This window comes from Serinus canaria, chromosome 18 (assembly GCF_022539315.1).
Source record: "Serinus canaria isolate serCan28SL12 chromosome 18, serCan2020, whole genome shotgun sequence".
NCBI classification, from domain to species: Eukaryota; Metazoa; Chordata; class Aves; order Passeriformes; family Fringillidae; genus Serinus; species Serinus canaria.
Window position 1 is genome coordinate 7,423,979 of NC_066331.1, and position 24,269 is coordinate 7,448,247.

Sequence of the window (24,269 nt, forward strand, 5' to 3'; positions counted from 1 at the left end):
CTTTTCCCCCCAAAGGCGTCCTTTATCTGGGCTCTCATTTAGCTGAAGCATCTAGGTTTGAAGAGAGAAAAATTCAGCCAGGTTTCTACCTTGTCCATTTTGGGTGTGGATGACTTCAGGGATACTTCTAGTTGTGTTTCAACTGGCTTTGACTAATTTAATTAAGTTTTAGGAATTTCCACAGTGTTCCACCTCCCCCCGTGTGTTGCTTTATTTCAGAGGCCAAATGTAAAGTTTGGTCAAAATATTTAGTTACAAAAGAGAATAAGCACCAGGCTGTAGTTCAAGCCACCATTAACTTCAATTCAGCCTGTTCACCACTCAATTCAGAGTTCTATAAAAATTACAAAACTAAAACTTCTTCATAAAGACTTAACTAATCTCTAATTAGCATTCAAAACCGAAAATGTGACTAATTTTGCTACAATTATCTAACTCGAGAGCTAGCTCAGGCCCTTTCCTTTTAAAAAATAGGACCAAACAGTTTGAAGGGTTAAAGACACACTATCCTTTCCCCACCCGGTGTATCCTTAGATGCCTCTTCAAAGATGTCGACTTGAGGAAAAACTAGTTTCCGTGGTTTTCTCGTTGCAAGGAATTTACCACTTTTCTAGGACAGTTATTACCTCCAGTCAGTACAATGGCCACTGAACCGATCTTCCGTTCTAAAAGGATAGTGTATCTTTAACAGTGTAAGACAAACCTGCTCCAACACACGCCCACAGAAACTGGTCCCTGGAGGATCAGCCAAATCAGTTAAAATCTGCAATACTGGCCAATATTCTTTTAGCAAACAGGAGACCGCAGCTTTAAAGGGGAAAATGCAGATGTTGGATAAATACAGTAAGAAATAGTCATTTTCATCATAGGTTGTGTCTCATACAATATTTTATTAAAACCAAGGCATTAATCTTGCAATAAAACATTTTCTCCGTTTAAAAAAAAAATTCTCCGTAGAAAACCCTTCAGTAATAATTTCCCTAAATCAATAACCAAAAATTCACTGCTCAAGAAAAAAAAAACCAAAACCAACAACTAACAATGTGCCCCACTAGGATTCACTTGGTTCAGGCTATTAATGCTCCAAGAACTACCCAACACCCCACCTAAGTGCTCTAATAAAGTAACATGCATCCTGTGCTGATCCCGGGGTACATTACCATGTTCCTAGGAGGATACAGCTCCTTCTTCTTCTGGAGACTTAGGAGGACTCTTAGACCTGGATCTAGAGTTGGATTCCCTCTTTGAGGCAGGGGGAGGGCTTCTAGATCTGGACCGGGATCTTGACCTGGATCGGGATCTGGAGACAGATGAGGACTTTGACTTGGATCTCCTGGCAGATCTGGACTTGGAGGTGGAGCGAGACCGAGAGCGTGTGCGAGACCGGGATTTGGATCGACTGTAGCGGGACCGACTGCGGGACCTAGAGCGGCTCCTGCTTCTAGATCGGCTGCGACGGCGTCTTCTAGGGCTAAAACACACCAGGAGGAAAGAAAAAAAAAAAGGGCGCGTTAGAAGTTGCTCACGGATGACGGACTGGAGCGAGTGCTGCGGGACAGGGAAGGCAGAACAGGACGCACGTGGGCAAGAAAGTGAGTGTTACGAGGGCGCCATTGTTCAGAGTGAGTGGCCGGGGGCTAAACCTACTATAGGGCAAAACTCTTCCACTCCGAGGGAACCCCACGTGCCTGTGGTAGTAAACCTCTAGTAACCCCCCACTTCCTCTTCCCAGCCTCGCCGCGAAACTCACAGGATAAAGGGCACAGAATGCCAGGATCAGTCCGGTTGGACGGGGCAACAGTGGGTCACCCTCTCCAATCTCTCTGCTTAAGCAGGATCGGCCTAGAGCGCATGGCTCAACTCTATGTCCCTACCGTTCAGTGACGGAGACCTCGCTACCTCTCTAGGCAACCAACATGAAAACAAACGGCTCCCACTGCACAGGCGCACAGCAGAGGTTCATCTCATTTACTACCCAAACTCCGTTGCCCGTTCCTCGGCGCTCACCTGCGGCTGCGGCGGCCGTAGCCGCTGCTGCTGTACCGGCGGGGCGGCGGCCCGCGGCGGCTGTGGTGCGAGTCGGGCGGGCGGCCGTAGCGGGCCATCTGCACGCGGAGCTCCCGGCCGTCCAGCACCGCTCCGTCCATCGCATCCATCGCGTCCTCCGCGTCCCGCTTGTCGTGGAACCGCACGAAGGCGAAGCCGCGGCTCTCCTTGGTATAGCGGTCCCGGGGGATGTAGACGTCGCCCACGCGGCCGTATTTCTCAAACACCCTCCGGAGAGTGTCCGGGGAGGTGCGGTAGGTCAGGTTGTCCACCTTGAGGGACGTCATGCCCTCCACATCGGGCGGCGGGCGGCCGTAGCTCATGGTGAGCAGGAGCCCCTAAGGGGCGGCGGCGGACGAAGAGAATAAACCTGAGGGGTTCAAGGGGGTCAGCAGCCGGCGCGGCCCTGAGGGCGACGCGCCTCACGCCGCGGGGCGAGTCCAAAAAGGAGGAGAGCTACAGCGCATATGGGAAAGTCGCGGGGTCCGCACGGAGCAGCACCCACCTCAGGGTCCGAGGGGCGGCCCGAGGCCGGAGCGAAGCGCCAGGAGCGGCCACCCCGTCCCGCCGCGACGAGGAAATGAGAGGGAACCGCCCGCGCGCGCGGCTTAACGCCACAAAATGGCCGGCGGCGCCCCGGAAGGAAACGCTGCACCGCCCCGCCCGCGGCGCCGCGGGAGCGACCCCCGATCCCTTTTTCCTTCTTTTCCCCGAGGTGGTCCCGGAGGGAGCGTGGGGAATCCCCCTCTAAATTAATAATTCGCCCTGCCGTTGGAAAGTGGCTGTTAAAACGCCGCCGCCGTGACCCGGAAGGGCTCGGTGGAGGCGGGGAAATTTTTGAACAATGTGTTGAAAACCGTAAAAAAACTCACCCCAAAATCGCAATAACAATAAAAAGAAAATAAATTAGGGCACAGCAGTGTGTGGGGGGGGGGGGGGTGAGGGAGAGGGGCGACAAAACCCCGCCGCTGGAATAAAAAGCGATGGTGAAGTGAATCGCTTGTGGCGCGGGCGGGCGGGGACGGTTTAAAATGGCGGACGTGGAGGGGAGAGCCGTGAGGGGAGTGGGGCCGGGGTCTGCCAGAGCTGTTCTCCCGGAGCAGCTGCCGTGGGAGCTCGGTGCCTTTCCTGCCCGTGCTCCGCTGCGTGCCAGTGGCGGCTGTGAGGGGCCGGGCAGCCTGGAGAAGGCTCTCCGCGGGCTCTCCATCATCCCTGCGGGCAGCGGTGCCCGAGGAAGGCTCCGCGGCCCCGCCAGCTCTGGATGTGCCGCGGTGGATCCGCGCCGCGGCCCGGGCGGTCCCCGCCGGCTCCTCGGTGCCTGCGAGAGCCGAGCAGGGAAATACTAAAATCCTTCTCATCATCGGCCCGCTGTGCAAGTTCGTGCTGTGGGAGAAGATTTGCTCAGCCCCTGTGTAAGGGTGACAAGCAACTTCTGAGAGTCCGAGGGACTCCGAGAAAGCTGCTCCCCCCATCCCAAAAGCTGTATCTCTGTCACGTCAGGCATGAAAAAAATGCCCAAACTCCTGGCTGTAATACCTGGTTCTCATTCTCAAAACAATTTTGAAAGTTTCTACCCAGTTGTTCCATAACACTGTGTGAAAAAAAGAATAGAAATAAGACTTATTCTATTCTGTTTTATCCAATGGCAGTATTGATATGAAAATTATTTCAGTATTAGAATTTAAATTCTTAGTTTTACTCTAATTGTATTTAGGTTTTGGTTTGTTTTTGTTGTTTTTTTTTTTTTTGTTTTTTTTTTTTTTTTTTTTTTTTCACTGAAGAAGTATAAAAATAAACAGTGCCATGAATACAAATCCAGAAGCAACAGTTTACTTCCTGCTACAAATGACTTCAGAAATCAAATAAAATGGTACTGGTTTGACATTTTTTGGGTTGCTTCATGTTTATTCCATTTTTATACCAGAGAGTTTTGATTAAAAATTTCTGTGTTTCATCTGCTACAACCCTTTTTCAAAGGAGAAATTGGAAGTTTATCTTTACAGTGATTTTCCTAAAATGACAGAAGACAGTTTCCTAGTTTCAGTCACTTCAACACACGTTGCTGTTGTTGCCAAAGGAATTGTTCCAGCCCACCAGCCCAGTTTGCTGTGCAGCAGGATGGAAGCTTGTACTGGCATAAGGGAGAAAAGACAAGAGTGGGACATTATTTCTAGAGGATCTTAAAATTCTGCTACTACAAATTAATAATATTGAAAAGGAAGTAGAGAGCTTTTCTTGTGTTAAGACCCCTCATCTTGATGTTTTAATTGCATTTTTGTAAAGCAGCCTCTGAATAATCAAACAGACTTTCCTCCAAACATGCTGTTTTGCAAAACACTGACATTTAAAAAAATACTGTTTAGGAATTAAAAGATCATGTAATGCATGCATTAAATATATGTAACTCTGGCTGGGGTGCAGATTGTATTTCACAGAGCTACAGGGTGGGTCAGGTCCCTGCTCCAGCAGGGTCATCCTAGAGAGTGCATGGAACATGACTGTCCAGATGGCTCTGGAATATCCCCAGTGAAGGAGACCGAGACCCTCTCTGGACAATCTGTTCAGGGTTTGGGCACTGCACAGGGAAGAAGTTCTGTCTCACATCCAGGTGGAAGAAGTTCTGCCTCACGTCTAGGTGGAATTTCCTGGGCATCACTCGGTGTCCGTGGCCTCTGGTGCCGTTGCTGGGCCCCTGGAGTGGAGCCTGGGCCCTGCTCTCTCCTCCCTGCAGACATACAGGGACAAGGGCCCCTCTCAGCCCCAGCACCCTCAGCCTTTCCCCAGGACAGAGATGCCCCAGTCCCCAGACCATCTTTGTGCTCCTCCACAAAGGAGGACCTGCTCCAGGAGCTCCGTGTCTCCCATCCCGAGGAGGCCAGAACTGGACACTGCTCCAGGGGAGGCCTGGCCAGGGCTGAGCAGAGGGGCAGCATCACCCCATGACCTGCTGGAAATGCTCTCTTGAAAAACGCCAATCACTTGTTTTTAAAATTTTATAAGTTTAATAGTAATGGAATGGTTATAAAAATAGTAATACAATTAGGGTAATAATAATTTGGATAATTTAAATTAGGACAATATGAGACAATAGAAACAAAGAGTTACAGTGTCCAGGTACCTTTTTCTGGGCAAAATAAGCCCGAAAAAGGACACACATTAACAGAGAATTAACCCTTAAAAACAATAACCTGTTGCATATTCATACATCTCATACACCATGCATAAATTCCATGCACATACAGGATTCTGTCTGGTCAGTGTCAACTTCCTCATAATACTAACGGCGTCGGCGTTTTTGTTTTTTTTTTTTTTTTTTTTTTTTTTTTTTTTTTTTTGTTTTGTTTTTTGCCAGGTGTTATTTAGTGGCCAGAAAATACAATTCTCAACAAACGGTACAAATAACTTTATTTTAAGGACTGGGAGAGTCCCACCGCTTTAAACAGGAAAAGGTTGCTTTGCTAAAACTGCATTTCCCATAGTGCACAAGGGCTCTCAGGGCTTGGTCAGCTGATCGAGACACTGAAATGTTCTTTATTTCCTGGGCAGTGCATGGAAATGTGCGAGCGGCTCATCCTCTCTTCGTCAGGTGATTGAGAGGCCGGGGACCGCAATTCTGATTTCAGCAATGCCGAGAAGCTGAGCCCATTCACCTGCTCGACATTGGGAAAGCGGCTCCTCTGGAGAAAGGGATGCCATGGAGTAACACCCTGCAGTCAGCCTTGGGAACTTCATGGGAACAGGTACAGGGAATCCTGGGCTTCCACAGGATTTTCTACCACACCTTCTTATTTTTTTAGTTTTGTTGTACATTATTTAAAAGGGTTACCAGGATTCTTGATTAATTGATGTTTTCTAGCAGCTAATAAGTAGCCCTAGCTAATAATTATTTTTGAAGCTTGCTTTCTTTTATGTTTTTTTTTTTTTTTTAACAGAGGTTAAGAGGAAACTTTTAAAAGAAAGAAGAGTTTTTCCAGACTGAAGCTGAGGACTTGGAAAAAATACACAAAATGTCTCCAGAAGGAAAAAAGCTTTTCAACATCATTATTTTGGGAGTCTCATTTATGTTTATATTCACTGCTTTCCAATCCTGTGGAAATATCGCGGTGGGTGTCACTTTCAAATCGTGCCACGTTTCTGTCTCAGCTATTTATCCTGGCTTGTCTTTTGTGTGCTTTAGTGTTGCTTTATTTGGGATTTCCTAATGTGTGAGATACTTTGACATTTATCTTCTTTTGGTTTAGTTTGAAGTAGATTAAGGTGTTTAACCAAATAATTCAGCAGGTTATCTCTTTAAGATAGCATAGTTACATTTCAAACTGAGCCTGACTGCTTGGAAAGTAGAAAAATAATCTTATAAAATGTTTGAGCTTCAAAATACTGTCTGCTTTACCACTTGTGATGTTAGACAATTGAATTACACTGAGTCTTGCACATTCTATATCATCCCTTTCAAAATATTTGCATAAGTTATTATTAACCATTCTATTATTAACAAGATTTTCATAATCTAATGAACTAGATATTGAGGGGGAGTATGAGGATGACACCTGACAAATAGATTTCTACAATTGCTAAACTGCCAAGTCACCTTCCAGCTGAAGGAGTTATTTGCTGCTATTTAGTATCTCGTTGCAGAGCAAACATTTTGCACAGCATAATCCAAATTTACTGTTACTATTTAAATTTAAGACTCCTGTTACTGACAGGTTTAGCCCTTTAACTTCCTGAGCTGCTTTCAGTATTGTTAGTTCTGCTCCTGCAGAGCAGTTAGATTTCAACATCCCCTTTGAGCCCATAGCTCTTTTCTTGCATGCAAGAAGGATCCTTGCTGGGTTCAGACATATAAATGTCCTTCACTGCATTACAGAAAATTACAGAAATATTTAGACAGAATATTACAGAATAAGACAGAACTATTACAGAAATAACTACTTGGGGTAGTTTTTGTTCAGTGCAGTGTGATACTTTCTGTGAGCTCTCTAGTGCAGCCCAACAATCTCAGAAATTCTGCAATGAATTTAGCACCTCACTGAATTGGACTTTGTGATCATGCAATCATGTAATTCATTGTCATAAAAGTATTTTCAAGTGACTTTCAATCAGATCTGCCTGCCAGTCCAACTAACTGCATGGTCTCATGATCACTAAAGCTGATTAAAGGGGAAAAAAAAAAGGAACAGGGAAATAACAAGAAGCTGCAAAGAGTGGAAACTCTTATCAGAGATTCATAGTTAGGTCAAGTTAAGATTATTCTGAAACTTCTCCTTTTTTCCCCACTTTTAAAATGAATATAGTCATACCTATCTACATAAGAAAGGTCTTAAGTGAAAGATAAGTTTTGTGAAGTATTTTAGCTATCTTATGAAGTTATGATTTAATAATAAAATACTAATTTCTTCTTCAAACATAGATGTTTCCTTGCTAAGTATCTCCTGCATCTTTGTTGTGGAGGTGGTGTGAGTTGTAATTAACATTTTAAATTCTTTTAAGTACTTTGTGGTGTGTATTAATGAATCATTCTAATGTTTGATACTGACTTCAAACAGATGCAGATGTTCTCAAAATACAAGATAGATTCTAACATACTACAATCTATGATCTTCTCCTCACAGCAAACTGTTATCACGAATTTAAACAACACAGACTTCCATGGCAGTGGCTACACAAGGTAATTACACAGATTTTCTTCTTACTTTGCTCCTTGCAGGGTGAACTTAGTTACAGTAGAGAGACAGTCTCAAGAGATTGCAGAGTTCTGCTGACTTCATAATTTATTGACACACTTAAAGCAGTTTAAAACAGGCTTCTCACAGTTCTGCTCTGAATTATTCCAGTTGAACTACATATCTGGTTTGCATGTTTTCTTTGTAGGGTGAAAAACCACTGTCATCACATTCTCAACATTTTACCTTAGGAGGCAAAGAAGGTGGAAATTTAAAAATAAATCAAACTACTAACTCAGGCCTTGGTTGTTTGCTTTTGTACAGTGTTTGTGTAGGACAGGTGGTGTGGATCAGCTCTCAGGAAATACAACTCAAATGTGAAAGGAGCAGTCAGAGAAGACAAGCAAAGCCACAAAAAGCATTTCTCTTGGTTGCACTGGCAGAGTCAAACTTGTCAGGCATGATCAGGGACCTTTTCCATGCCAAATTAATCTGGCCTGTAGGAAAAACTCATTGCTCCTTTGAAGGGTTTACTGTCTTAATTTAAACTAAAAATGCCACTGGCAAAAAATATGTCTGTAAAATTTCTGTGGTGTATTTGGCAGAAGATGAAAACCTCATTGACAGATAAATGAGGTTCTAGAACATTCTCCTCTAGACTTACAGGGTTCAAAATACAATAACTGCTGTTCAGGCAGTTTGACAAATGCATGCTGTAAATTCCAAGATGTCATTGCCTGCAGTAGTTTGGACTCTGCTCAGCAATCCAGGGAATACTCTTCACTCCTGTATTCCCACGTGGAGTGCCATGGGTGAAGGGAATAGAAGAAAGTAGGGAAATGTTGAAAGTAGGGAAATGAACCATTGAAGTTTTGCTGTTAAGTTATGCATGTACTTAACTGGATATTTTGAAATCCACTGATCACTCTTTAATCATATTTTAGCCTATATTTTATTTTAAGTATTTGACACTCTTTGTTTTTAATTTTTGTAGCATGTCCATTATTTATGGAGTATTGTCTGCATCAAATCTTATATCACCTTCACTGGTTGCAATAGTGGGACCTCAATTCTCCATGGTTGTTAGTGGTGTGTTTTATAGGTAAGTATTAATTTTGAGGTATTGCCTGCTCCCTTGGAAATATTTCTTTAATTTTTTTCACATGTAAAGCTTCTGTGCCATACATGAAATTGTACTGGCTAAGCAAAGCCTCTCAAAGAGGTATTCCAGGTGTTTAACTGCAGAGTACTTCAGCCTACTGGAAGCAACACATTTTCTTCCACATCATTTCCAGACTTTGCTGACTGTGGAATTGAGGTTATGGTCTCAGATTAATAACAATAGAAAAAAAAAATTCCATGTACTTAGAAGGGTAAAAAGATTTTTCACATACATTTGAAAAATGTTTTTTTTTTTTTTTTTTTTATCTGTTTTTCAACATTCCTTAGGGGGAGAGTAGCTGATTTAGAAGCACCTAAGTGAGGCATCTGATTGTTGAAGAGCATTGCTCACTTTAGGTCAGTATTCAATAACTGATCTCTTCTGTTCTAGCCTGTACATTGCAGTCTTCATCCAGCCAGCTACATGGGCTTTCTACACTGCCTCTGTGCTTATTGGCATTGCAGCTGCTGGTAAGCATTGTTCTTACTCTGCTGACTATTTTTAATGAGATTTGAATATACCTTTAAAATATTTTTATTTCCTGACCAATATATTCTGTCTGTTTCAGTCCTCTGGACAGCCCAGGGAAATTGCTTGACTGAAAATTCTGATGAAAACACCATTGGAAGGAACAGTGGAATATTTTGGGCACTCCTACAGTTCAGGTAAGCTTTATTTGTTAATTTCTTTTTTTGGTTGTGTTCACATTCTGCCTTTTGCATCTTTTTATAAATGGGAGTCATTAAAAATGACTCCCCTAGAACCTTGCAGTCAGTGGGAAGGAGAGATGGAAGCAATGTTTTTATTGGTGCTGTGCATTACAGAACAGGGAATGAGAGTAAGCTGAGAATTGCAATCTCAGCTGCTAAAAAGACATATTTCTGCTAGGGGAGCATTTGAGGAATGTAACAGCAATCTTGTTGGTTGTGGGGGGCTGTTCCAATTTGTGTCCTTTATTGAGGGAAGAGCTGGTTCTCACTGCCAAGGTGAAGATACTAAAGTTGGACCTGGCAGTCAGAAGCCAGAAAAGAAATCTTGTTTTTGATGGCTCTCTGCTATTAAACTTTGAGTGCTCAACTCAACAAAAAAATCAACAAAACGCTCAGCATCAAGAAGGGCAGTGAGAACAAGGCAGGGAGTGGTGTGTTGTGGCCATTAAGTGTTTTGTTCAGAGATAGTTAATGTCTCTCATGGGAGTGTACTACAATTAGGATATGGAGAAAAAAATGAAATTATACAAGAAGATAGAGCTGATGGCTTGAGGAGAGACTGAAAAGGTTGGAACTCCTTCCTGTGGAGGATCAGCAGCTGAGGAGGATTATACCCAAAATGTGGGCAGCAGGGGAGCTGAGTGTAGAACTGTTGCTCACCAAATGCTGCAGTGCTGAACTGGGTCACTGGGTGAGAGTGAGGAGGGACTGGTTTGAAACAGATAAAGTGCTTTTTACAGTGGGTCATTAAACTTTTGGAGCTTGCAGCCTTGGGAATGTGTGGAGTTGGATGGTGTGAGCAGGATTGAAAAGGAATCAAACAAATTCATGGGAGACAGGTGTACAAATGGTTCCTGAAGAAAGATCCTTTTACCACCTGTAATGCAGCAATCCTGAATATTCTCCCAGAATATATATCTGGGAGATAACCAGGGGAATGAATTGCAGAAATGCTTAGGGTGCTGAGCCTGCATTGCTAATGCTGCTGTGGGGATGGGATCCAGGGCTGGGAGAACATCAGCCTGAACCAGCATGCATTTATCAAACTGTGTGTTTCTAAAGTTTTCAGTTCCGGAATTAACCCCTCGGTATGTTATCAGAGTAGCAAATTCCACAAAGCCACCTCATTGTAGGTTTTACAGTGAGTAAAATACAGGGGTCAATAAGAGGGAAATTTGCTTTAAAACTGTTTAAAATCATTTCTTCAGAACGACTGTATTTTGGGAAATGGTAGTTAGGGACACAGAATTTCCTTGAGCTGAGCAATACCTCAGACAAAACACATGACCCTGCAAAGGAAGTATTACAAAATCACCTCCAGAAATATGTCAGCTTTCTAACCTACATGCTTCCAAAATTAGAAGCAACTTTGATGCAGATTTCTTCATTTTTGCCACCACCTTGTGTCTTGACTGATAAAAATGAATAGCCAGCATTTTGGGGCAGAATCCTCAAATTAGTTTGAGTTTTATATAGAAGCAGTTGACATGGAGAGTGACTCATGTCTTTATTTCTTTCACGATTGCACAGCTTTGGGATGTTTTTTTTGTTTTTGTATAAAATTATACTAATGTGGTGCCACAACCCTATTTTTTTCATGGAATATATTGTTGACCTTTGTTCTTTTTGTTTGCAGCTTGATTTTTGGAAATCTGTATATATACTTGGCTTGGCAAGGAAAAACTCACATATCAGGTGGGTACTGCTTGTTTATATGGCCAACCTTTAAATGCAGTAGCATGAATTAACAGATGAAATAATGAGCTCCAAAGTAGCAGGAAGCTTATACAAAAGCAGACTTTTTTTTTCCCTCTTCCAATTTATTGTAGGTAGTCTCTTCTTGGAGATTTTCCACCATGGGTACTCTGGGATTTTCCCTGCACAGACACATTTGTGCCAAAATACACCTGGGGAAAGTGTTCTGGCTGTATGTGTAATATTGTACACACTGTCCTATTCCAGAGTAAGCTCCTGGTGTGGAGTGCTCTTTAAATCATATTGGAGATTGATAAAGCTATAAAATAAAGGAAAACAAAGGAAAACCATCTCAGATTTTACTTCATGTCTGCATTGATTGTGCTGGCACAAAGCACTGTTGGAGGGAGAGGCTGAGATGAGGCAGCACTGCTGGGAGACTGGTGAAAGAACTCTCTTCCCTACTTGGCATAGTTTAGAAGATGAACTTCCTGATGGGATTGTAATTAATGCTGTATTTTTTTCCATTTGATGTTGTGCTTGACTGGCAAAGAGCAGGAACTGAAGAACAGTAGATTTTCTTCATGTTCTTGAGCCAGACAGTGTCGAGATTCTGGTTTTAAACCAAAGATTTCTGTCAACTGTTTAGGCCAGGCAAAGCAGGGCGGTGGGAATTCACTAAGAAAAGTGGTGAAAATAGATTTTAATAACCAAAAATGAGTGTTGCTGGGAAGCTGGTGCTCTGTAAACAGATAAGTTTGATTTTCCTGTTCTATAATTACTGATAATTTTCCTTATTTAGTCCTAATGTTGAATATCTACTGGAATGGTCAATCTTTTAACCTTTAACAGATGATTTAATTCTGCTCTGGTCAATCAGGAATAAGATGTTGACTTTTAAACAATAATTATCAGGTTTCAGAAATAACAGAACAGAGAGAACAGTTCACTCCTTGGTTTCTGTTAGCTCCATCTTTTCAGGTTCTCCACAAATACAGGTTTGGTAATGACACACTGGCTAAATTCAAAGGTCATTTTCTGCATTCTCTCACCTGTAATACAAAGGTTTAAGTGTTATTGGAAATACTGGAGACACTTTTGAACCTGGGGGGAGTCTCAAATTCTGTGCATTCCAAACTTCACTGCTCTGCTGCTAACCACAGAACAGAGCAATTAACTATCAGGCAGTTCTGCTGTTACACATCCTTCCATCTTAATTGTCTTGAGATTCCTCTTTATTAGAAAATTTTATATCAAACCCTAACAGCGTTTAAAATTCAAATAGCATCTAAAAATCAAATCTTATTTTACTACCTATATAAAAATAGCAGAGTCATTTCAAGCTGTGAAGCACACCTTCTCTTTTGGATCTGTGATCATAGCCAAGTTATTTTTAGGACAAGTTTGCATTTGCTGTTGAGCTAAGAGGGAAGTAAATACAAGCATAGGTAATATCTTCAGGGTCATGCATTAGTTCAGTCACAACTGGTTGCTGTTACTGGATTTTTTCCCTGCTTAATACTGGTAATTGGGGGTGGCTTTTGTATTGGATGTGACTGTGCTGTGCTGCAGTAGCCAGCTTGTTTAGCAGAGTTGCCCCCTCCAGCTGCTGTGACAGTTACTGAGGTTTTGGTGGTTTTCATGCCTGCAGTTTATGGTGTCATGGTGCTCATGGTTCTGATGCTGGTCAAGAGATTCTCTTAGAAATCTGAAGGGGTTTGGGGCAGTTTGTGTCCAGTCTGAATTATATAAGTCTTCAAAGATGTACTTTCTTCTGCTAATAACTTATGCACTTCCTTTAATTGGCTGCTCCTTGGTCATTGCCTTTGCATGGCAGAGAATGCGAGGGACCTCTTTAATTTGCTGATATTTTATTAGCGCCATAAAACTGAGACAGGAGTTTGCCAGCAGCTCCATGTGGAAGGTAAGCTAGAAAATTAGTGTGTGTTAAACACTGTAGCATGTGTGTGTTAGTTGTTGGAAGGTAGCTGGATTGGTTTGGATCTCTTCTGCACATCTGGTCATGGCTCTTGTTTGTTTTTCCACAGAGAGCGATCGCAGAACTGTCTTCATTGCTCTGACTGTTATCAGTCTTGTGGGCACAGTTCTGTTCTTTCTGATTAGGAAACAAGAGGACACAAAAGCTCCAGGGGATGATGATTCCACTAATGAAATCCTGGGGGAGAGCTCGTAAGTGTTGGTGGCAATAAGATGTTGACACATCTCCTGTTTGTGCTCCTGCTCTGCAGAGGAACACTGTGCATTCACTTCCCCTCTGTGCTGGGAACAGGAATGTTAGCAGCAATCTGGTGGATTCACAGATTTAACTGAAAAGTGCCTGTGTTTTAACAGTGAGAATATATGAGAAATAATGTTCTAGATATATAATATTCTCAGGGGTGAAGTTCAGTACTGCACATGAAGTTTTGCCTTTGATAAGCAAGTGCCTTGCAAAAGACACCCTTCACCTCTTCTCCGCTGATTATTATTTATCTTGCCCTCATCAGTCCATTTGAAAGTCTGGAATAAACAGAAAAAACACCTTTTTTATGGGTTGTTTTACAAACTAGAACATGTTTTTTTCTCTCTTCTCTAAATATATATTCCACCCTGATAAATACATTAGAAATGCACAGTTACACAGATTCAGTGCAGTTTTGCCTGAGGCATCAGCTTAAATATTTTTGCTTTATTTAAAGAACAATGAAAATGTTAGAAAAACATCAGTGATCATGCCTGTGGAAAAAATGTTGAAAGCTAAAAACGTTCAAAAGAAAGATTCTATTAAGCAAGCATTCACTAGTGCAGGCAGCAAATAGATTTTGTGGTTACTTTAGATCTCAGAAACTTTAAAAAATACATTGGCATATTCCAGTATATAGTGCAGGGCTAGAAAATGTACAGAAGGTTTGAAAAATGAAGGTGCCTTCCAGCACAGCAATAAAGTGTGGTTATTCTCTTCCATTTTGACCAAATAATTTGTTTATCCAGGTCTGCACGAAACAAAATGATGAGAGCAGTGGCTGCCTTCAGTAAGTACAATTTCACATAAGAGTTACTTCAGCAGAACCTGGCATCTCCTTGCCAGCTCTCTGTGTTTGTGCTGATGATGTGATCATGTACAAACCACTTCAATCACATACCTGAGTGGTCCAGGAGAGACTTGGAGTGTTCTCCTTTGATGTGATTTCAGATCCAAACTGCTTTACAACAGTGTCCTTGTACATATGAGCACAAAAGGAGCAGGTTACTCCTTGGGAAAGGCAGTGAGACTGAAAAATAAAAATCAACAAACATATGAAGATAAAAAGAAGTCAGATAGAGTGTTTGATTTTGTCACCAGTTAACAATTTAGAACTGAAGCATCTGCAGTTCCCTTTGAAGCTTGATGTGTTCTGCCTGAGACTGTTTAGTTTGTTGTGAGGATGTGGGGATCTTCACTGAAAATCTATTTATCCTTTCAGGAGACAGTTGCCATGAACTGAGACTACAAAAATACAGAGAGCAGAAAATTGTCTGATAATTGAAAACTCTGTATCTCCTCTTTAATATTTCCCCCACTGCATTTCTTACAAAATACAATTTTTGGATGGCACATTTCTTCTAGATGGCAGATTGGGGTTGGTTTATTTGGCACTCTGCTGTAATAAACAGTAAATAAAACTTTAATACACAGTTTGTATAATAACCAATTTTTGCTTTAAGCAAAGAACAAAAGTATCTGTAGATTATCTTAGTAGTATCCTCAGAAGTTTTATTAATTTTCTTTTTTATTTCTTTACAGAGAAATCTATTACACTGAGCTTCACCAAAGAGATGCTGCTTCTCAGTGTTACCACAGCCTACACAGGTATGAAGCCAGCAGATTTTCACCATGGAGCACTGGCAGGACATTGTTTGGAATTTTAACCCCAGACTGGAATTTAAATCCATATCTCTGCACACATTATTTGGATATTTTAATTATTTTTGGGTTACTCTTGATGTCTCTGTGTTCTGGTGAATGTTTCTGTCCAGGAGGAGGGGCGCATCCAAACCTGCAGGTGCTGGTTCAGTAAAGTTCTGGGTCCCAAAGTGAGAGGCAAAATTTACAGAGCTGGCTTTTATGAGATTTGATATTGCACTATCAATAGTTTGGAGATTGTTTAATGCAGTTGTATTGCATTTGAATTAAAGGATTGTTTGTACATCATCCCTTCATTAAGGCATGGGAGATTCCCAGTGCTCTGCATTTTACTCTTTGGTCTATTGGGAACCAGCTTAGAAATTACCAGCTGTTTTTATCAATAGGATTTGCTGTGGCAAGAGTTTTCACTCTTTTTAGTAACTTTTAGTTAAACTTGGTCTTCCAACCTTGGACCAATGTATGAGTTGTAAAATAAAAATGTATTTTTGTCATATAAGTGATTCTTCCACCAAAAAACCCTATAAAATCCTCGAGGTTTTTTTTGGGGGGGGGGTTTCTTTCTCTTTATATGGTTTCAGATGTAGCTTTGTTCATGGTCAAATTAGTTTTTTTTATAAAATAGATGCACTTTCAGAACCTAAGCTCTGAGTCACCTTTAGGAAAAACTATTGTTATGTGAAAAGAAAAATGTAGATGTGAACAAAATATCAACATTGCAGTTTACAGCAGCTCCTGGTAGAGAAACAGCAGGAGTAACTCTGGAGTTGGGTTGCTCCAGCCACTAATCTGAGTTACAAATTACTGCACAGCATCTCCAGTGTTGTGTTAACCCAGATTAGTTTACATTCCCATCCTCTGGGGATGGGAATGTGGAGCAAGATAGCAAGGGAAGGGAGTCAGTCAGGTTTTGCCTGATTATCCTGAAATTTGGGTTTACAGGTGGCATAAAAATAAATCAGTCCAGACTGGGGAAAAAAATATCTGCTGCCATCTTCTGGATCTGGGTTGGTGTTGCTACTTTCTGTAGGAAAACAGAAAATTCCCTAAGGCCAACAAGGGCTTTTATTCCAAAATTACTGGAATTAAGATGCTCCAAGTGCACCCCTGTTATTGAAGCCATGCAGTTCATCCCGGCAGGGCAGGGTGAGCTGTACCAGCATTTGGCTGTAGCCAAAAAGCAAAGGATATAAATGAGAAAGTTATTTTAAGCTGTTTTTCTCTGTGTAGGAGTAACATTTTGTGTTGTTTTAAATACACTTTTTTATTGAGTTGATATTTTTATACTAATGGTTGCTCATGGTAATGTTAGCTGGGTCTGTGGTGTCACCTTTCCTCACGCTAATGGCAATAGAAAGAAAGAGGATTTAAAAGAAATAGCAATTGTTCTTTCTCAGCTTAAATTCATTATGTATGTATAAAAAAGTTCATTTTAGGATTCTTAGCTCCTTATTGGTATTTGAGGCTGCAGGGACTTTTAGGAATGCCATAACTGAAATGAATTTGTGCCTTATTTCTTCAGTTCCTTTGTGTTATTTCATGTGGCATTTTTTATTTGATAAAATTCCAGAGTTTTTGTAGAAGTAGAAATATAAATTAATAGTTTAATATAACCAAATATAAATACATAAATGTTTATTACAAACAAATATAAACCTCTATTTTATATATTGTTGAATATAAACATTTTAGGTGTTGGGTCAAGAGTAGCAGCACTGAACCTGAGTGCCTGTGACACCAATGAGTGTCACTTTTCTAATGTGGTTTTTAGGAACTGGTATAGAAGAATATAATAATTACATAGTTTAAAAGTCCCTCTTTGCTTTTATTACCCCCGTCTAATTTAAATACATGATTTGAAAGATAGCTGAGGGCAAACCAGCCTTTAAACATAAAGATTTTTTCATGACTGTTCTGAGAGTGCATTTGTCAGTTCTCTTTGGTTTCCTTCCAAGGTTTGGTGTTGACATTCTTTTCTGGAGTCTATGGAACGTGCATTGGTGCTGTGAATAGGTTTGGCAGTGAAGAGAAAAGCCTGATTGGTCTCTCTGGTATTTTTATTGGTATTGGAGAAATCTTGGGTGAGTCTAAACTTGCTACCTTTTGACAACAAAAAGGATTAAGCTGATGCAGTTATTACTTTTTTTTTTTTTTTTGTGTTTAACTCAGTAGTGTGTTTGGAGCTTCCAGCAATAATTATGTGAGCCCAAAATGAAATAGTAGCAATATAATTGGCACTGTGGTTCCTCACTGCACTGTGAATTATACCTTACACTTTGTAAAGTGGATGTAGACCAATTCTAATATTCTGTATTCCTCTATGGAGGAATAGACAGATTTCAAATGTGAGAAACACTGGGCTGCAGTGTTATTAGGGGATTTAAACCATTTTGCTATTTTAAATGCTATTTTGAAATAGTATTATGTTTGCATTTTTATTACTTCTTGAGTGATATAATTTTAAATTTTTTGAATAAATGCTTACACTAAGGATTTCTTTCTTTAAAAAGTTTGCCCGTGTTAAATGAGATGTGATATTTGAATAAATTTGGCTACAAGTAATATTCATTAAGTAAATATTTCTTTTTTTCTGTAGACTCAAGTACTGAGGTGTTTAACAAAAACCCACTGTTCATTAGCAGCTCAGATCCATTGAGTTGCATGTTTTTCAATTAAGAGCTGAGCACAGGCTGTCCATTTTCACTTAGTGATGTTGCAGTCCTGAGCTGCTGGTTAAATACTTGCCAAAAGCTGAAATATGTTCATCAGCACCCATCTGATCAATCTCCTGCCCCATTTCCCTGGCAAACTCCTTGGGGCTGTTTGCATGTCAGTCAACCTTTGTTATCCAATGTGGGAACGTTTATAATTGAAATTGTCAGTATTTAACTCTCCACTTCTGATTCAATTCTCTCCCCTTTGCTCCTGCAGGGGGAGGAATCTTTGGCTTGCTGAGCAAGAAGAGTCGCTCTGGCAGGAACCCAGTGGTGATGCTGGGCATCCTTGTCCACTTCATAGCCTTTTATTTAATCTTTTTCAACATGCCAAATGATGCCCCCATTGCTCCTATGGAAGGAACAGATCAAGTTGCTTATATGATTCCAAGGTATGTGGGATTTCTTTTGCCTTTGGCTGCTGTTACTCAGGATGTGCATAAAACAGCTTGTTTCTCTACAGAAAATTTCTTGAAGTTTTTTTCTGTGTAGTGACTAACTCCCTGGAAGAAGCTTTCAGGAATTCTGTTTCTGTTAGAGGTAGATATTCCACCAGTGTGCACCCAATTTAGGAACTTGAATGGCATAAGAATAAAAAGCCTGGGGATGAATAATAGCAGTTGTGTCACTTGACAACTGATGTTTCTGACATGTAGCACAATAGCAGGACCAGCATCTATTGCAGTGGGTGTTGAGAATTCAGTTTATTTTAAAACAGTCTTGGGCTCAGTTTTACATGAGGGAGCACCAGCCTTGCCCTGTTGCACTGGTTTTTAAAGTCTTCCAGCGCTTATTGCCAAGTTCCACTTGCTGTGACTGCAGCCTGTCCCTTACAGCACTCAGTGTTTGGGGGAAGAATGTAGAAAGCTTTATTATCTCACTATTACAACTTTCTTTTGGGCTTTATTTTTACCAATTTGTGTGAAAATCCTGTGCTGTCAGTTTTGCAGACCCAGCTGCTAACTGGCAGTTCTAAGCATTTGTGCCTGTGCAGGTGACTGGTCTTAGCTGGAGTATTTTTCTGCCAGATGCATTGGTATTTCTCTAATATTCCTGCAGATTTTTGAACTCACCATGTGCCTCAGCTTTTAATCACTGCTGTGTGGGTTTTGTGGCTCCAAGCACTGAAACCTTATTTTAGTGATTCTAATTCAGTGCAGAATTGACTGCAGGTAACAGTAACAGAAGTCTTGGCATTGAAGAAATTAAAGCTGATGAAATGACTCCTTTTGCCAAGTCAGGCATTCCCAGCTCTTTTCTGGGGAAATTAAAAGTGTGATAACTTTCTTCCATTCCCACTTTCCAAGTAAGCCTGCCAGGAACAGTTTATAGATGTGTGAGCTGTTTGAAGGGATGGCTTTTAAATTGGAATTGCTTTCTCCTTCAGCAAAGAGGTGGCCATGCTCTGCAGCTTCCTGCTGGGGCTGGGGGACAGCTGCTTCAACACCCAGCTCCTCAGCATTTTGGGATTCCTGTATTCAGAGGACAGTGCTCCTGCCTTTGCCATCTTTAAGTTTGTTCAGGTATTGCCTAACACAGCCTTTTGGAAGTAGGATTGTTGGGATGTTACTGAAATACTGTGTTTGGCTTCTTAATGAGCTGAAAAAAATGTTTCTGCAAATTATTTCATGCTGAATTTTGGTGAAAAATAGTTTTGTGAAGCTGGAAACAGTTTTCCTGGGCTATGATCTTAAAGATTTGTCTGTGCTGTTTCTAGACAAAAGTGGTTTGAAATACCAGAGATTTTGGTGGTGGTTTTACCATTTGAAATACCAGCTTGCAATGGTACAAACACTTTGGAGTTTGGTGATCATTTTCTACAGTTGGATGCTGTTTAAATAACAAGTAAAAACTAAATCTGTTGTGGGACACGCTGAGACATATGTTGAGGAATAATGAAGCCTTCAGATTCTCTGTCTACTACAAAAGCATTCTGAGTGCTTCATATTAAAGTGTCTCTGTGTCACTTTGATAATCCTTCTGTAGCAGCACCAGCCTGGAAATCTCCACTGATAATCTTTTCACTTTGTTTTTCCTCTCAGTCCATCTGTGCTGCAGTTGCCTATTTCTACAGCAACTATTTCCTGCTGCAGTGGCAGCTCCTGATCATGGTGCTGGTGGGCTTCTTTGGAACAATCACCTTCTTCACTGTGGAGTGGGGAGCAGCAGCAGCCCTGGCTGCCCGTGGCTCAGACTACAGCAGCATCTGATCCCTGTAGGAGGAACAGCACGTGGGTTTGGGAAGGTCAAAAGGTGGAAGTTGCTGCAGAGGTTGAGTGGAGGAAGCTGCTACATCAGTCCAACTGAATGTGAAACAGGAGGGAAAAAAATGCCACATTTGAAAGGCTTTTATTCCTTGCTTTGGCCATCTGAGCGTGGTATTGTGTTGTTAAAAATCTGGTATTGGGAATGGAAGGAAATGTAGGGACCCATGTATTGAACAATTCTCTTCTGAGATGTCCCTTACCGAATGTAATTGCCTAATTTCACTCTACCATGCACTACAGAATTAGTTTGGGGTTTTGTCCCTCAAATTATTTTTCCTATATTCTAGTTCTGCAGACATCTGAATTCCTGTATTGAATGAGTGATATTTTTATAAGGTAGATTATATTGCAGATTGTGTCTGCACAGCTGAGAAATCAATTTGGCATTGAATTTTTCAACAATTAGATGTGAGGGAGTATTTCTGTGGGAAATGTTGCCTTATCCTCAGCTCCTTGTTTCCCAGCTATTTGTTTATTAATCTGTTTCATGTGCTTGTCAGATCCATGTTTTTTTTTTTTTTTTTTTTTTTCTGTTGTGGGCTTTTTTGGGTTTGGTGTTTTAATTTTTTTATTTTTTTTTTGTAAGGAAATCAATCAGGTTATTGTGGGACATGGTAGATTTTACAAGAATTTGAAGAAATCACCCTTGGCTATCTTAAGGGTGGGATCCCAAGGTGAAATATTGATGGTGGAAAACAGCTTCTGGCCCAGCATCTCAGAATTGAGCTGTGTTGGGAAAGGTGCTGAACCTTCCTCAGGTAGTGCTTTGTGAAGGACCAGAATCCATGGAGGACCAGAATCCACAGCTTCCCTCCCAGAATCCCAAACAGGTTTTTTGAGTTCAATGACATTTTCATCAATGCTGGAAATCTGTGATGGGAGCACTAAGACAGCTTTTAAAAATAGAAATAGTCTCACAATGTGAACTGTCAGAATAATGTTACAGTATTTATTCTACTGCATAACCTGAAACACTTGTCCTAAGTTGTTTTATTCAGTCTGTTTTGGGAAAATTGAAGTGTAATTGAAGTGTAATCTTACTCCACCAAAGAGGAAAGCAAGGTTACAGGCATAGTAACTAAATTTTAATCCAGAACTGTTATAGGTGATGTAACAGGCAGTGACTGCAGCTCACCCTGACTTCATCTGCCTACATAAAACTCTGCAGTACTGGCAGTTGTGTTTGTCTGGTGGGCAGAGAGCAGGCATGGAACACTCAGAAGGTGTTTTTAGACACTCCATGGAGCTATTTTTAGAAAAGTACAATTCACCAACCTTCTTTTATGCCCAGTCAGAATGTTAATGCCTTGTCTTTAAAGACAAGTTTAAAAAGACTGTTTAACATGTCAGTAGCTCCCACTTGTTGTAACCGTGTAGGAGCTCCCAAGGTTAACCCTGGGGAGGGAGGGTGGCATCTCCTGTGACATTTGCTGTCACTTCTGCTCTCCAGGAGCAGTGTCACAAGTGGAGCACAGCCAAACAGCCCAGGGCCATCTTTTTACAGGGGTAGAGAAAGGGATTTTGAAATTCCCAGGGATGGTGAAAGGGATTTTTAAATTCACTGCAGGTTTTTGCTGTGAGATCAGCAAGGTGTTAATGGGAGGATTAGAGGGCACCTGAACATCCAGCAAGCTGAGAAATCTGTGAGGACAAGCAGCAGAGAGAGGTTTGTGTGTATTCCCAGGAGATTTAATGAATGATGTAAAAGAGAATGAGGCAGAACATGGATTTGAGTGTGGGGTTACCAGAGCCATTCCAATCTGTCAGGCAGCCTGAAAAAGCATTCAGTGTTCAATCAATATGTGATTAATGGGACCAGCAGCTCTGCAAAGCCTCTCTCTCTCCCACTCCTGTTATCCTGCAATTTGAAGCATATGATTTTTATATACTGAGCACTACAAATGTGTGGATTAAAGGGTGCTGCCACTGATTAAAATTCTCTTGTTGCTACACATTTGCATTTTGTCCAGAGTACCAAAGGGGATAAAGAGCTTTTTTTTTCCCAGATAGGGAATTACTGAATTTTTTTTCCTCCAAACCCTGTTCTCCCCATCACCTTAATGAGAGGACTTGAAAGCTTACAAGGAGCAGTTTTTTCTTACAGTGTATTTGGGGGAAAAATAGATTTTTGGATCTTGTGGTGATGAGTAACTTGTAAGTGCTTTTTAAACAATGTCATTTAATTGTAAGTAGGTTATGGCTCTCATGAGGTTGCTTTTTAAATTGACCCCTTTTAATGATGAACTTCTGTGATGTTCATTTGCCATATAAGAATTATATGAACTATTTTATCAGAAATATAAAGTGCTAAGTTTATGTAGTTTCAAAAAGCATTTTGAAACCAACTCAGAGGGATATTAATGAACAAGGACCTGTGGGTTTTCAGTACCTCTGTGAATCTGATGCTTTACTTTTTTCTTTTTCTCTGCTCTGGTCTGACTCAGTATCATAATCTCAGAAAGAGATATCTCAGAAAGCTGCTCAGAACTATTTATAGGGTCATTAAAGGGAACTGTTACTGCTCTGTGACAAGATTTACAAGAAATCATGGCACTCTCCAAGCTGCATCATGGATAGCTATTCTTTTTTACAATTAACTATATAAGTATTGCTTTTGACATTTGATCTGAAGAGAGAGGCCTCAGTTATTCAGGCAGCTGATGACATCTGATTGCTTTTCACTTATTCACATTTCTTTAATATGCCAAGAGGTGAAAGATCCTCTCCAATGTACACAGCTGTTCACTTGGTTGAAATTTTTGGTGTATATCAAGAACAGTAACACTGACATCCATTTATTATTCCATCTCTTAATCTGTTAATCAGCATTTAGCAGCCATGAGGCTGCAGCCCCTTCATTTCACCTCAGTGGCCTTTGAACAATTTCATGTTAATCTGAATTGGGAGCTCACTGTTAAATAAAGAGGGATTTGAAAAGAAGGATTTTGCTTTATCTGTGGGTTTGTTTTATATTACAGATTTCATCTTTATAAGCAAAATTATACATGAAGTTGCTTTGGTTTATTAAAAAGTCCTCTTTCATTTTTTCCCTCATTCTTTTAGGATGTTACTAAGGTTTAATATCTTGATTTAATATCACATCCTCATGTTTTTCAAACAAATGCTAAACAAGAAATGAAAACTGCTTTTCTTGACAACTGAGTGCCAAATAAAATGCTACAAATTAGTCTTCAATGAATATCATACAAACATACCTGTATTTTGTCTTGCCAGTTGGATTTTGATGCATGGACTGAGAATTTCCAGAATTGTGGACTTCCTTCCTAATTAATTATGTGGTTTTACTTTTGTGTAGTTTAATTACTTTTGTGTTAATTTAATTAGGTACAATCCATGTTAGCAAGTTGAGATAAGTAAGAAAATATTAAAAAAAAAAAAATTCAAATCTAAAATGTTGTGCAGGTACTGCTGAACTCTTAAGGGTTGTAAAAAAAAAAGTCCCAAACAACCGGAACTCCCAAAAATCCTTAACCAAGGTCCCTGTCTTAGCAGAAACCCTTTTGTGGTACAGTTATGAAAAAGAAGTTCTTTGAATGTTTGTGACCATTTTAAAATATACTGGGGAGAGAACTTCCTGGCGGGGTTTGCTGTGATTTATGGAAAAATAATTCAAGCGTACAAGGCCATAAGTTCAGGACCACTGAGTTAATCAAGTTCCTCTGGACCTTCTTGGAATTCCCTAAGTTTACTTCAGCTGATGAATGTGGTTCCCTGGACTCCAGCCTAAGTGCCAGCAATTAATGCACAGAGGGCTGTGTGAGCAGGGCACTAAATTCTGTATTTTAGGGCACACATGAATTGTTTGCTGTCAGTATAAATAGGAAATGCAATGTTCAGCATCATGCCAGGAGCCACAACACCACCCTGGACCCAGACTGTGCAAGTGTATGAGTCAAGGCACGACCTTACCATCACAACCATTAATTTTCCTGGTGAAATGTATGTTTGAAGGCTTTATCCACACCTCTGTTTTCCTTGGAGACCCACAAGTGTTAATTAAATGGCAGCAGAAGTTAATACCATGTTTTCCTTGATCCCTGTCTAACATGCAGGTGGAAATAATAAAAGATAATAATTTAGAGATGGA

The 24,269-nt window shown here is 40.8% G+C and overlaps 2 protein-coding genes across 10 annotated transcripts in view; one reads left to right on the top strand and one right to left on the bottom strand.

Annotated features, from left to right (window-relative positions):
• SRSF2 (serine and arginine rich splicing factor 2) overlaps positions 1 to 2,849 on the bottom strand; it is a 4,836-nt gene extending 1,987 nt beyond the window's left edge. For 2 of the 9 annotated variants that reach the window (XR_007779004.1, XR_003945214.2), the window contains exons 1-3: positions 2,008 to 2,847; positions 704 to 1,471; positions 1 to 51 (exon numbers count right to left, since the gene is read on the bottom strand). The exon at positions 1 to 51 is cut by the window's left edge. Coding sequence is in view for 4 of the 9 variants with exons in the window: in XM_030232296.2 (XP_030088156.1) it covers positions 1,168 to 1,471; positions 2,008 to 2,369 (666 nt within the window). In the remaining 5 variants the exon portion in view is untranslated. Of the gene's footprint in view, positions 1,472 to 2,007 lie in introns of all 9 variants that reach the window. The other 7 variants (XR_003945216.2, XM_030232298.2, XR_003945213.2 and 4 more) reach the window with 5 other exon arrangements.
• A 2,706-nt stretch (positions 2,850 to 5,555) lies between these two features.
• Positions 5,556 to 24,269, top strand: MFSD11 (major facilitator superfamily domain containing 11). Its single transcript, XM_009094478.4, has 14 exons — positions 5,556 to 5,786; positions 5,979 to 6,149; positions 7,659 to 7,714; positions 8,704 to 8,811; positions 9,262 to 9,341; positions 9,440 to 9,536; positions 11,218 to 11,276; positions 13,325 to 13,466; positions 14,268 to 14,308; positions 15,061 to 15,126; positions 17,136 to 17,261; positions 18,112 to 18,286; positions 19,282 to 19,417; positions 19,937 to 24,269. Exons 2-14 carry the CDS (start codon positions 6,054 to 6,056, stop codon positions 20,102 to 20,104), a joined length of 1,350 nt encoding a protein of 449 aa, XP_009092726.1. The 5' UTR covers positions 5,556 to 5,786; positions 5,979 to 6,053; the 3' UTR covers positions 20,105 to 24,269.

Bases quoted from the DNA above. Each gene is read 5' to 3' on its own strand.
- MFSD11 (XM_009094478.4), top strand. From the start codon at position 6,054: ATGTCTCCAGAAGGAAAAAAGCTTTTCAACATCATTATTTTGGGAGTC. The intron at 9,342-9,439 runs GTAAGCATTGTT...TGTCTGTTTCAG, and splicing joins TATTGGCATTGCAGCTGCTG to TCCTCTGGACAGCCCAGGGA. The intron at 18,287-19,281 runs GTATGTGGGATT...TTTCTCCTTCAG, and splicing joins GTTGCTTATATGATTCCAAG to CAAAGAGGTGGCCATGCTCT.